Source organism: Epinephelus fuscoguttatus, linkage group LG18, assembly GCF_011397635.1.
Source record: "Epinephelus fuscoguttatus linkage group LG18, E.fuscoguttatus.final_Chr_v1".
Lineage (NCBI taxonomy): Eukaryota > Metazoa > Chordata > Actinopteri > Perciformes > Serranidae > Epinephelus > Epinephelus fuscoguttatus.
Window position 1 is genome coordinate 1,963,890 of NC_064769.1, and position 14,272 is coordinate 1,978,161.

The window sequence follows — 14,272 nt, forward strand, 5'->3', positions numbered from 1 at the left end:
GCTAGCTCACTGTGGAGCTTCAGCGGATCCCCGCTCCAGGTGGACGGGGTGCTGTTGTTGTTAGCCTCCCTGGAGCTGCTAGCCCAGTTTGGAGCTTCGGCGCATCCCCGCTCCAGGTGGAAGGTGGGCGGGGCGCTGTTGTTGTTAGCCTCCGTGGAGTTGCTAGCCCATTGCGGAGCTTCGGCGCATCCCCGCTCCAGGTGGACGGCGGCAGGACGCTGCTGTTGTTAGCCTCACTGGAGCTGCTAGCCCACTGTGGAGCCTCGGCGCGTCCCCACTCCTGTTGTCGGATTTCATGGGAACACCAAGGATGGTAAGATGAGGCAGCTGAGTTGATCTGCACGCTATTTGTTGTTATAATATGCTGGGTTAGCTGCGTTAGCTGCCTCACCTGAGTTAGCTGCACTAGCTGTGCGGTGTTGACACACTCAGGCTGTGAGCCGGGATTTATCTCTATATCACCAGCTAGGAGTAACATTAATGGCAACTCATTGTGGCTGTTGTGACACAGATAACTGTATGCCAAGGTGCTTTTTTTCAATATAAAACGTTCTGAAATCAGATGTATTGAGTTACAAACAACAGGTGATATCATTAATTCACAGGAGGAATTGATAAGGGAATTGATAAAGAATCGGATCGATAAGCAGAATCGATAGCGGCATTGATATCGATAAAGGCATTGATATCGATAAAATCCTATCAATTCCCATCTCTAGTTATGATAGTGTCATGTCACCCTTATGTAGATGCCTAAGTGTTACAGCCTGGTCCTTACAAAGCCTAGATTATGGAGGGGAGATTTAACAAAAAAAGTAAAGAAAGACAAGACTTTGTACCACCTTCAGGGCAATGCCAGCGAGGGCAGAAATAAGAACTTCTGTTTTGTCAGTATAAAGTTATCTGTCATTCATGGTAAATGGACCTGCATTTGTAAGTGCCTTTCTAGTCATCCAACCACTCAAAGCACTTTTTACACTCCAAGTCACATTCACCCATTCACACACATTCATACAGTGGTGGCCAAGACTACCATATAAGGTGCCAACTGCTTCTCAGTTTTTAACACTCTCACACACTAATGGAAGCATCATTGGCAGCAATTTCGGGTTCAGTATCTAGCTCAAGGATACTTCGACATGCAGACTGGAGGAGCCGGGGATCGAACCGCTGATCTTCAATTGGTGGATGACCCGCTCTACCTCTGAGCCACAGACACCCCCACAGATTCAGTTTTTAGCCTTAAGTTACTTTTGAATAACAGACAGTTTAGGGACATTTTGAGGCTTAAACAAAATGTATAATTGAATATTGTCTGCATGGTAGGAGATATCAGGGTTTCCACCAGTGTATTGCAAGCCCGGCAGTAGTGTTGTCACGGTACCAAAATTGGGACCCACGGTACGATACCAGTGAAAGTATCACGGTTCTGAGTAGTATCACGATACCACAGCAAAAATTAGGCAGATGTGCCTTTTGTCATTTATAAAAAGATGAATCACTTTTCTATAATACATCAATTATATTTCAATGGAATAAATTACTTATTGACTTATTCATACTTCAAAAACAGTATCAATAAGTGATTAACATAGGGGGGGTCAGAATAAAATAAATAAATAAAATAAAATCAACCAAAAATCAACCAGCCACCCTCCCCCTCTGATAAGTTAAGAACTGTCCCTTAAGTGCGGTGAGGTTTGTGGATCATTACCTGCTACAAAGAGAGAAATGTGAACGGCTCGTCACATACCTGTGTGCCACCACGGCTCGGCTGTTCAGGTACTACTGGGCAGACACGACACCAACTTATTCACCTGGAGCCGGGCTTCTCGGTCGCCGGTAAACCGCGTTATCTTGCGGTAGCCATAGTGCTCCGCTGTATTCCTGTCTGTGACCCCTGTTCAACCCACAATCAGCAGGATTCGCCTTTTGTTTCTGCTGCTGGTTGAAATCTGTACTCGCACAGCGTGCTCCTGAATGATTTCTTTTGCTCGCACAAAACTATTTTTAGTCGCAAATGCGTGTAAAATGCTCGCACCGTAGAGCTCTGTGGAAAACAAATCACTGTAGCATATATAAACAAAACGAGCCTACAAGTTAAAATAAATTAATAATAGCTTTCACTGCTTAAAGATACTCAATAGCTCAGCTAATACCTGAAATGTCACTGGAAAACAAACCACTGCAGCAGCATATTGAGTGCCAGGTGGCCAGCGTGCGCCATTATTGGCCAGCGCGAGCCATTATTGGCCGGCACATGGACACTCACCCTCTTGCAATTGGACTTTGAACTTATCCCACAGTAGTGGTGCCGTGAGGTACCGTAGTATTACGGTACTCCAACATGATGGTATCATATGTACCATGGTGTTTAAAGGGATAGCGCACCCAAAAATGAAAATTCAGCCATTATCTACTCACCCATATGCCGAGGGAGGCTCAGATGAAGTTTCAGAGTCCTCACATCCCTTGCACAGATCCCAGGAGAGAGGTGCTAGCAGCACAACTGCACACCTAATGGATGACGGCAACCCAGATCAAAACATCCAAAAACACATAATTGAAACGACACAATATCTCCACACTGCTCGTCCGTAGAGATCCAAGTGTCCTGAAACCCCGACATAAAAAGTTGTTTGGAAAAACATCATTTAAACTCTGTTTTAGTCTCATTATAGCCTGTAGCTCTAACTGCCTCTCTGTGGACAGCGCTCACATGTGTGCACTTGCGCGAGAACAGGAGACATCGGCACCGCCTTAATATGTGTTCACGTGCTTTTGCTGGTCTTGCGCGCAAGCGCGCACACGTGCGCTCGGTGTACACAGAAGCAGAGCTACAGGCTACAATGAGGCTAAAAACAGTTGACGTTTTTCCAAACAACTTTTAATGTTGGGCCTTGGATCACTATGGACGAGCAGTGTGGAGATATTCTGTGATTTCAATTATGTGTTTTTTGGATGTTTTAATCTGGGGCGCCCAGCCTGCATTAGGTGGAGCTTTGTTGCTAGCCCCTCTCTACTGGGATCTCCGCAAGGGATGTGAAGACTCTAAAACTTCACCTGAGCCTCCCTCGGCATATGGGTGAGTAGATAATGGCTGAATTTTCATTTTTGGGTGCGCTATCCCTTTAAACACCAGGTGAGGTGTTTGAACAAAGAGTCAAAGAGGTATTGATTATAGAGAGCAAGAAAAGACCAATATAACCAATCACATTTTTTTTTCTCACAAAGGAGTGAGTACAAATCAAGGGGACTCGAGAATGCTTACATATTACTAACAAGATTGGTGAGCTCTTGTGGTGAAATTGGAGAAGAGATTTCTAGGATTGTTAGTCTGGAAGGACAAGGGATGATGTTTGGTCATTGTCATTTATCTTACCAACAAAGGAGAGAAAGTGGTCGCACGCCTATTCTGAAAAAGTTGGAGCAGCAGGTGATGCAGGGGTGACAGTAGCTCTAGCATCCTTAATTATGTTATTAAAACCCACTGAAAATGATTGTCTACTTGATGGCATAATAAAAAAGAATCTGTCTTTGACTGCTTGATCAGCCCAGTATGCTACTAGCATCCAAAAGGGAAATTAATTATTGTTAATGTGATCTGTGCTACTTACCTCATAACAATTAAAAAGATTCACCCTGTGAACTGCAATCTAACCCCATGCTTTCCACTTGTGCTGCAACAACCTTCAATAGCACACAATTTGACATGAGCCTCACTAAACCACTAGCCGAAATTAAACAAAACCCCACGCCAAACAACAGCAGGATAGGCTTTCTGGTTGCTCCTGCCATAATAACAGGAAGGAGGTGTGCCTGACAGAAAGCCTACCCTGCTAACCAGCCAGAGCCTGGAGATGAGCCTACCTGTGTTGGAGCGCCGACGGATGCCAAAGTCCCAGCTGGAGGTGATGTCCATGGACTGGGAAAGGTCACAGGCGTGATTGTCTGTCAGGTTGTTACTCCCCTCGCTCAGGGAGCCTGACCCTGTTGACCCACAGCTGCTGCCAGGCACCAGAGCCAGTTGACATTTCTCCAGATCCACATCCTGGTCTATTAGTACCATCTCACACATTCCTGTATCATCACTGGTCACATGAGACTGTCTGATGTGGGCCAGAATAATGGCTGGGTTGTCCAAGAAAGCCATTTCCTCTGCTCTATAATGCTTACAGATTTGGATGTTCTTCTCTTTGTTTCACTGTCTTGCCTGAATTTTAGAGGATCCTTTTCACTTTCTTTTAGACTCTCTCTAAGCGTCTTAAAGAAGTGGCTGATGACAAGTGGAGGGCAATCATCATTTCCATCTCCTTTTCTTGATTATTCTTTGCTTTCAAGACAGGTAAAGTGCCAGTACCTGTTTGGAGCACAATAACAGTTATTACATGGTGCAAGCAGAAAATGGTGGATTAAGCTTGAATGTTAGAGCCAAATAAAAAATGTATTAAAATTAAACACATGTTGGGTCTGAAGCTCAGTTTGTTATGGTGCTCGACGACTTCCATTTGGCATGTTGAAATACCAGTGGGGACTTTGGATGTTACAGGAAATAAAAGTAATTTTCCAAATGTCTGACACTGATGCCGTGATTAGCTTGCTGTGCAAAGGCAAGAAAGCAGTCAGGTGAAGCACATAGCTATAAATATCTATGGACTTAAGATGCATATGTTGCAATACCCATAAGTGGCCAAAAGTGGCCGCAGTGTACAGTGAGCACTGTTTTACGCAAGGGCACGCTGAGATCAATAAATCAGATCAATCAACCCTCGTAAGGCTCGCCACAGTTAACTGTCAAATTTACATTTTGTTGCCTTTGTGAAAGCTCCAGTGATCATGGCGGTAGGAGTTTTGGTCTGGCTGCTCTTTGTGGTGTTTCCATCTTTAGTCCAGACTTTTTATCCCACAGCTCACAAATAATTTTGTTAACATTCTCTGAGTCTCATTTTTTGTTTGGTTTCAAACCAAAGAATCGTCAAATAGGACTATTGGCATTCTTTTTGAAAACAAGAGTGCACATCTTTCCTGCTAGAGTTAGGGCTACATAGGTAATTACAAAAAGCAACAAACATATACTAACATGTTACCTTTTTTTTAATACAACAATGCTGTAAAGCATAGAAAAGGCAAAAGAAAAAGGGCAGTGGGGGAAGAAAACGGCTCATGAAATGGTCCTCCAGCACTGCGTTGAACGGCAACACCTGCTTGCCCCTACAATATCACTGCTAAACAAAAATTACTGCTTTGCAGATGTATGGTATGCCTCAGCAAATCCACGAAGCTGTACTTACAGTTTACAACCATGTATCTGAAAATATGGATGCCCCAGTCACAGTGAGGTTGACCCTTGACCTTTTGGATATAAAATGTCATAACTTCATTGTTTTATTCTATTAGACATTTGTGTGAAATTTTGTCATAATTACAATTTAATCCCTGAATTATGGCCAAAAACATGTTTTGTGAGGTCCAAATGACTTTGACCTTTACCCAACAAAGTTTTCTCAGTTCATCCTTAATTTCAAGTAGATGTTTAAATGCCAAATTTGAAAAAATTCCCTCCAGGTATTCTTGAGATACAGCATTCATGAGAATGCTATGGACAAGGTCACAATGACCTTGAACTTCGACCTTTGACCACCAAATTCAATCAGTTGATCCTTGATTTAAAGTGGATGTTTGTGCCAAATTTGAAGAAATTCTCTGAAAAGTGTTCTTAAGATATCACGTTCAAACGAATGGGATGGACCTTGAGAATGCTATGGACAAGGTCACAATGACCTTGACTTTTGACCTTTGACCACCAATCAGTGCAAATATTGCATTCATGATAACTGTTGAACAATAATGTTGATATAGTGTCCAAGCCTAGTCAGTAGGATCCTTATGTCAAGCCCTTGTTGCCTGGTAAATGTCACAGCCTTTCCGTAAAAGAGGCACTCCACTAATTTTGCTTTAATGCAGCTAACTTTTCACAAAAAGTACTGCTCAGCCTGTGGAGACAGCTGGATAATTTCTTATGTGGCTCTAAAGGAGCTTTACTAAGTCTGAGAAAATAACTCTGATGATGTCAAAGTGTTGTCATGAGGGTTATCTCAGTTTAGGATTGGAAGCTACACATTTTACCATAAACCCATGTTACAAATCCTGCTGTTTTTAGATCTTTATTTTTTTTTGTTATTCCATCACTTGCAAGCTCATGGCTGCAAGGAAGTCCAATATTAAATCCCAGTACATTTTACAATACTTGTTAGCCAAAATTAAGCCATGGAACCAATAACACTTTGGTGGTCAAAGGCATATTTAGAAACAAAAAGTAGTTTATTTGATGCTCACACTGAGAATTCTGCAAAAATCTTAAGTAAAACAGAGCTTGATGAAGCTGGACTCGCGACATTTTCAACATGTCAAATGTGGGTAACACAGCTCAATGAACAGTCAGCCTAGAATATGAATATATATTAAAGGCCTTCATACATTACAGTGTAAATCTGCACTGTGTGTTCATGAATAGCACAAAATGCCATTAACTAGGGCCATGAAGGTTATCTGAACTAGCTTGGAGCCACTCAACAATCAGAACCAAGAGGAGTATTGTCACAATAATAGTGTTGTCACAATATTGACATTTTTTTCAATAAATCGTTAAACTGGGTGTTAGCCATCATTGGACACTTATTGACCTGTACCAAAACAGCCTCTTACAAAACATAACCGTGACTGTTTCAAGTATTTACACTGTGAACACAAAGCTGTTTGAAATTTCAACACGGATATGAGAGCTGGGTGCAAGGACTAACATTAACTTGGCTCAGATGTTAGTACGTTAAATGCAGGATGTCTTGACACACTCAGGCGCTAACACTACATCTAATCTTAGTAGACAAGCATCACCAGGTGACTAAAAACATACTATTACACTCATATCTAATAGTTCCCAATGACTGCGGGCCTTTCTTTAACTTTTAAAAGCCAGCTCCTGCAAAGAGCTTATCCGCTTGATACTAGCTGCAGCTATAACTAAACTACAGTAGGATGTTAAATCTGATAAAAGGTTAGCCTACTTTGCCATTGAGACAAACCATTACAAGTGGACAGTTTGTTGGTCGGCTTCTCTAAAAGACGGAGTGCTTTATATTTTGGGCTAATAACAAGTGATAGGCTACTAAAACATCTTTCACCCAACAACATGATAAACTCCTACTTGTTCCCGGTATCGTTGGCTAGTTTGGCGTTAGCTGATGTTAAGTAGCTATTGTTTCCCAGTGTTTCTGAGCCTCGCCAACTGGCTAACTTAAAACTCGTAACTACACATTTAGCTAACGCTAGCTAAGTCAGCGTGAACGTCCTACAAGTCGTGGCAAGGTATATAACGTTGTTGTTACTTACTCCGACTATAAAAGATGTAATTATGAATGTCAGTGCAGATGACATTGGTTGTATCTAGTTGGCTCATCAGCTTAAGGCTAACATCACTGAAAGCTTTCTTTGGTTAGCATATTGTGGTTAACGTTAGCTGCTATCATAGCCTCCCAGAGCAGTGTTAGTTAATGTTAGGCTATTAACGTTACGGTGTCTCACCTCAGAAGTCACGTCCGATAAGTGAAAGAAATATCCACAATGCCCCATTTATCCATGCATATTACCAGTGGTAACAAATACTCTTTCCATTACTAATAATGCACTGTAGCAAAATCATAACACAACTGTAACCCAGTTCAGTCTGCTGGCTCACCCTAGTACACCACTTTCAATTCCGGTTCCATAACTTCAGAATAAAAGACGATTTAAGACCATTTGGGCAAAGAGCATGGATACCAAGAGGCGAAGCTCAATAGAACGCCCCATAGCAACAGACTCGCCCATGGTTTCGTCCTACCACCGCCATATTGGACTGTCAGCAGACCGCAGCAGACCCGCTTGCATACAAAAACACACAGACAAACTGAAGTATATCGCTATTAATTATGCTTACAATGCTACTCACCTCGTGATAGCTTGGTCACAGCTGCTTTTTCACGTTTTTGTAAAGCAAAATATAGACTTTAAAAAAAAACAAAACGAAGAAAAACGGCCTAGATAGCATCTCTACATATTACACCCACTATTGAGAAGATTAACTTAATTACTCCATCAAAATCACCCCATAAGCCAAAATACCAACAAATTTAAAAAAATAAATTAAAAAATCAATATTTTAACTAGAAACACATTAATGGCGACGTCACATAGTCAGGAATAAGGATTTATTTACAGTTTGTACAGTAAGGGGACAGTAATAATAATAATAATAATAATAATAATATATAGGCTATTTTAATATGATATATTTTAATGCTAAAGCAGTAAGCAGTTCTGATATAAATGGTCCAAGAGGTCAGATATATATGTATGTATATATATACATATATATATATACACACACACACACACACACACACACACACACACACACATATATATATATATATATATATATATATATATATATATTGGTAGATTGGCTTATGGGGTGATTTTGAAGGAGTAATTAAGTTAATCTTCTTCTAAGTGTTATCTTCCCTCCACTTTAAAACTTACACCTCAGGAGTTCTTACCAGTCGGAATCCTTCGGGAAACGGTGGAAGGCCAGGTGCGGGGTGTTCCACTGATAGTTGTTGCAGTTAATTGCACTACACTGATTTCTTTTACTTTTTTCCTCCTCTCTCCTTGACATCTTGCATATTGTCTGGGCGCAACGGCCCAAGCTCAACAGTCCAAAATGGCGGTAGCGCCCCTAGTGGCTGCTGGCAAAAATTCAACGGAGCTTCGCCTCTTGGGCCCAATTCCAATCCGATCCCTTACAGACTCACTGACTTAGAGGCGCGTTCATGTGAAGTGCGTGAGTGTGTGAGGGCTGTCCCATTGTCAAATCGTCAAGTCAGTGAGTCAGTGAGTGAGCCCTTTATGCCCCCTTACCGTATGTCAGCATCGATGCGGACTTACGGTAAGGAAATTACCCACAGTTCATAGCGTTGTGACGTCAAATACAGGGGTTGCCCTCGGAACACCGGAAGTAACACGGTCGGCAGATATGCAAACATTAACGTTATGGAAGGAGAGCGAAAAGACAGATAGAGAAACAATGAAACATTACATTAACAAGGATTTAAGATGGTACATAAACACACATGAAGTCAGAGGAATACCAGTGGTTATATTCCACACACAAAGAATATATCTATATCTATATATATATATATATATATATATATATAGATAGATAGATAGATAGATAGATAGATAGATAGATCTATCTATCTTAGATAGACATTCTTTGTGTGTGGAATATATGATGACAATAACCGATAAATGATCACGCCCAGAGCCGCCAATGTTAACAACATTTTGTAGAGAGGGGGATAAGTGCTGTCCCATTCCTATTTGTATCATCCGGAGCCCTTTCAGACTGTCACACTCAATCACTTACAGCTGACCTCAGTTAAGTCAGTGAGGGTTCAGGGCTTGAGTCTTTAGGGGCCGGATTGGAATTGTGCCCAATTGGTATCCATGCTCTTTGATTTGGGTGTTTCAATACTTCTTCATCTGTTGGCTATTAACAGATTAGGCGCGTAGTTGGCGCATCGCTGCCTCGCTGTGTTTGCACTGGTTATGACACCTCGCCTATTCCGATAGATGCACGCAGTTTGCAGCAAAAACAGACAGTAAAAATGGTGTTTTGATGCAAACAAAACAAAACAACCCTTTTCCAACCTCCCATGCACCTTTATTTATTTATTTATTTATTTCTGTATTTATTTATTTATTTATTTATTCATTTATTTATTTAAGTCAGTTAGCTCTCTGTCTCTTTCTGTGTTTGTCTTTTTTTAATTTGGAACCCTGATTTCTCTGTCTTGGGAGAAGCAGTACGGTATAGGTGCTCCAGCAGCATAAGCCGAATTCCAGCTGTGTTTTGAGAGGAATCCTTGAGCTGAGGCTCCTCTCACCTCTCTAAGGGGTGAGAGGAGCCTCAGAGAGCCTTCACTATTTTTTTTAAATGAAAAGTTCAATCTTTTCACATGTATTTAGCCAATTTAATTTAATTAGGGCACTAATTGCATGCGGTTCATTTGTGTTATGAAACAAAACGAACCAACCACAGGATTTTATGATAGCAGATATGTGATTTTAGCAACAGCTATACCAATAATAAATCCATCTGCTGGTCATGAAATCTGTCCGCAATCTCATCACTGATCCTAATAAAGGCCGTGTATATCCCATAACCCATTTATTCATAATTCATACATGTAACATGGTAACACATATGGACATTGGTGAGGGTATTTTCCCTGATTAAAAAGCCGTTAAAACTGCCATCATTGTATCCGACTCCTTGTACTTTGTCTGTTCATTAAGTCCATTAAAAAGTGTGTAACAGTGATCCCACAGTATTAAGCCCCGAATCATTACTGTACGAGACGCCTTCTTTCTATCCTGTCTCAATGTTAGTCACCATTCATAACATGCCATTGATTTGCAGTCTAATAATAGCCTCATAATAATGCTTACAATCAGTTATTTCTCTCTGAGTTCTTTGTGAAACCAAAGAACAGAAATAGAAACACTTTAGAAGCATTAAAGTGCTGCTGCAGAAATTTCTGTCCAGTCACCAGAATCTGATTTCCCCAAGTGGGTCCTGATGATGCAGGATGACAAACTCCGAAACTGTCCTATGAACAAATGATCTCTCTGTCTGTAGAACTTCAAGTTTACTCCTCTTAGTTCATTTGCAGATATTCAGTGTGAACAGGAACCAAATCAAAACTTAAACGCAACAATGGATCATTGTCAAATCACAGTGGATCCAAACGCAGAATGCACAAACCAGTTAAAAAAACATAAAAACATGACTCTCATTCACTGGGTGTTTCTCAAAATCAAGAAAGGATCCTCAAGCACATGAATTTCAAGGAGGCTACATCATCGAACCCCGTCAAAGGACTGTTCCAATGTCTCCGAATTTCACAGAGGACTGAGTCTTTCTCTCAGAGAAATTCAAAGAATACACGTGTGTATCCTCAGCAGGTATAAAATCCCCACAATGCTTTGTATGCGATTTGCTGGAAGTGAAGGCGGGGCATCTTCAATGAAACTTTCTCCAGCAGAGTTCGGCAGGATTTAGATAAATATGTTAGTTATTTGGATTAATGTCTCCAGGAGTTTTATCATAAAAGTGTGTAAAAAATATTGACAGAAACCACATAGTTTACACTTTCCAATGTGACCACTGCCGAATAATGAGATCTTTAAAAACTCTTGTGTTTGATCTAGAAATATATTCAACAACAACATTAGAGAGTGCCAAAAATTATCACAGTACCCTGAAACCCTCCTAGTCTGCTGAGGGTTAATGATGTACAACTAGGGACACTCGTTAGCCTGTTCTGATGTGTCCACTGAATGCTCTCGTCTTGTCTCTGGTGGATCCTTCCTTGGTAGGATGAGTCCTTCCAAGGAAGGATCCTTGACTTTGAGAAACACCCACTGTGTCCAGGTTGCATTCAATCAGTCACTTTGCGTCTTGGACTTTTGTTGGATAATAGGTTAAATGATGGAGAAATGTAAACTCTTTTAGAGAAGCAGTTAAAGCAGCAATAGACAAGATTCTATTCACTCTGTTCTCTTCATCTTGCTTGCTAAGGCTACGGTGTTTTTTCCAGGCAAGACTGGTCTTTATTGTCTAATGCATTATTAAATAACAATAATAATAAAAAGGCCCATATGGAATCTCCGCAGATTTTCCGCAGATTTTAGATTTTAATCTAGATGCTAGTTGTAAAACTTAGAATGTTGTCACTTTCTCCATCACCTCCTTGTGCATGTGTGTGATAATCATGTGTTGTTTTCAATTAGCATTAAAATTAAAGTTAGTGGTTTATTGAGAAGAAATGTCAAAATAAGAGTATAATAGTAATGTACTGTTAATTGTTCAAAAAGGGTTATCATAGATGAATATTGTCTATCACATTACAAAAAACACATTTTGCAGAATTCTGCAGATTTTCACTTTGGATCACTACTGAAAACAATTGAAAAATTCACAGATTCTATTCAGGCCTGATAATAAAGAATTTCTGCTGTAGAATAAGAAACCCAATAATTGAATAATCCAATAATAACAACATAATAACAGTAGTAGTAGTAATATGACATTGATATACAAGTCCATTTACCAAGTCCATAAATCAGGTGAGAACGGCTACAGTGAAAACATTGGAATATCCTGCAGGTCAAAGCATCACTCATTTGTTTTGAGGTGGACATATTTCGGAAGGTTACACAGCAGTATCATGTAGGCTACAGCCCAGCCAACATTTGTATGTGAGGCCCATGTGGGTATTAAATGAGCTGAAAACTTGGCCCTAGTTACCGTAGCTAGTTGGCCGTAGTTAGTGTTACCCAAGTAGGCCATGCATGGGTTATGCTGGGGTTACCTGGGTACCTAGTGGGACATGTTATCTCGGGTCCACTTGGGTAAAACCACCCATGTGGGCAATTGGCATGGGGTCATTATGGAACCTGAAGACAAGCCCATATAGGGCCCATTTTTCAGCTCATTTACTACCCACGTGGATCCCACATACAAATGTTGGCTGGGAGGCAGCGGGTCAGCTGTTTCAGAGCAGCACAGCTCATCAGATCAGATATCAGATATTCGCATTATTGTGGCGGAGTGTGTGGTGACACACTTTGGAATCACAGAGAGATTCTGTGTGTGAGTCTGTGTATACATTGTAAATGATGCTGTTGTCTTTACTTCATTACTTCACTTACTCATCTGCGTAATATTGCGAAAATTAGGCCTATCCTGACCCGAAAAGATGCAGAAAAATTGGTCCACGCTTTTGTTACCTCTAGGCTGGATTACTGTAACTCTCTGTTATCAGGTAGCTCTAGTAAGTCCTTAAAAACTCTCCAGCTAATTCAGAATGCAGCAGCACGTGTACTAACAGGAACTAAGAAACGAGATCATATTTCTCCTGTTTTAGCTACTCTGCACTGGCTCCCTGTAAAATCCAGAATTGAATTTAAAATCCTACTGTTAACTTATAAAGCTCTAAATGGTCAAGCTCCGTCATATCTTAGAGAGCTCATAGTGCCATATTATCCCACCAGAACACTGCGCTCTGAGAACGCAGGGTTACTCGTGGTCCCTAAAGTCTCCAAAAGTAGATCAGGAGCCAGAGCCTTTAGCTATCAGGCTCCTCTCCTGTGGAATCATCTTCCTGTTACGGTCCGGGAGGCAGACACCGTCTTCACATTTAAGACTAGACTTAAGACTTTCCTCTTTGATAAAGCTTATAGTTAGGGCTGGCTCAGGCTTGCCCTGTACCAGCCCCTAGTTAGGCTGACTTAGGCCTAGTCTGCCGGAGGACCCCCCTATAATACACCGGGCACCTTCTCTTCTTCTTCTTCTCTCTCTCTCTGTCGTATTCTATTACTGCATCTTGCTAACTCGGCCATTCTGGATGTCACTAACTCGGCTTCTTCTCCGGAGCCTTTGTGCTCCACTGTCTCTCAGATTAACTCATATCGCAGCGGTGCCTGAACAGCGTGACGTGTGTGGTTGTGCTGCTGCCGTGGTCCTGCCAGATGCCTCCTGCTGCTGCTGCTGCCATCATTAGTCATTAGTCATACTTCTACTGTTATTATACACGACTATTGTCACACATGTACCAAAAGTTTGGACACACCTTCTCATTCAATGCGTTTTCTTTATTTTCATGACTATTTACATTGTAGATTCTCACTGAAGGTATCAAAACTATGAATGAACACATGTGGAGTTATGTACTTAACAAAAAAAGGTGAAATAACTGAAAACATGTTTTATATTCTAGTTTCTTCAAAATAGCCACCCTTTGCTCTGATTACTGCTTTGCACACTCTTGGCATTCTCTCGATGGGCTTCAAAAGGTAGTCACCTGAAATGGTTTCCACTTCACAGGTGTGCCTTATCAGGGTTAATTAGTGGAATTTCTTGCTTTATCAATGAGGTTGGGACCATCAGTTGTGTTGTGCAGAAGTCAGGTTAATACACAGCCGACAGCCCTATTGGACAACTGTTAAAATTCAGATTATGGCAAGAACCAATCAGCTAACTAAAGAAAAACGAGTGGCCATCATTACTTTAAGAAATGAAGGTCAGTCAGTCCGGAAAATTGCAAAAACTTTAAATGTGTCCCCAAGTGGAGTCGCAAAAACCATCAAGTGCTACAACGAAACT

The 14,272-nt window shown here is 41.0% G+C and overlaps 1 protein-coding gene across 3 annotated transcripts in view; it reads right to left on the minus strand.

The window, feature by feature from the left end:
- Positions 1–7,864, minus strand: part of mapkap1 (MAPK associated protein 1) — a 114,660-nt gene extending 106,796 nt beyond the window's left edge. The window contains exons 1-2 of one of the 3 annotated variants that reach the window (XR_007451702.1): positions 7,582–7,805; positions 3,871–4,360 (exon numbers count right to left, since the gene is read on the minus strand). Coding sequence is in view for 2 of the 3 variants with exons in the window: in XM_049604060.1 (XP_049460017.1) it covers positions 3,871–4,153 (283 nt within the window). In the remaining variant the exon portion in view is untranslated. Of the gene's footprint in view, positions 1–3,870; positions 4,361–7,581 lie in introns of all 3 variants that reach the window. The other 2 variants (XM_049604060.1, XM_049604059.1) reach the window with 2 other exon arrangements.
- Positions 7,865–14,272: the final 6,408 nt, after the last annotated feature.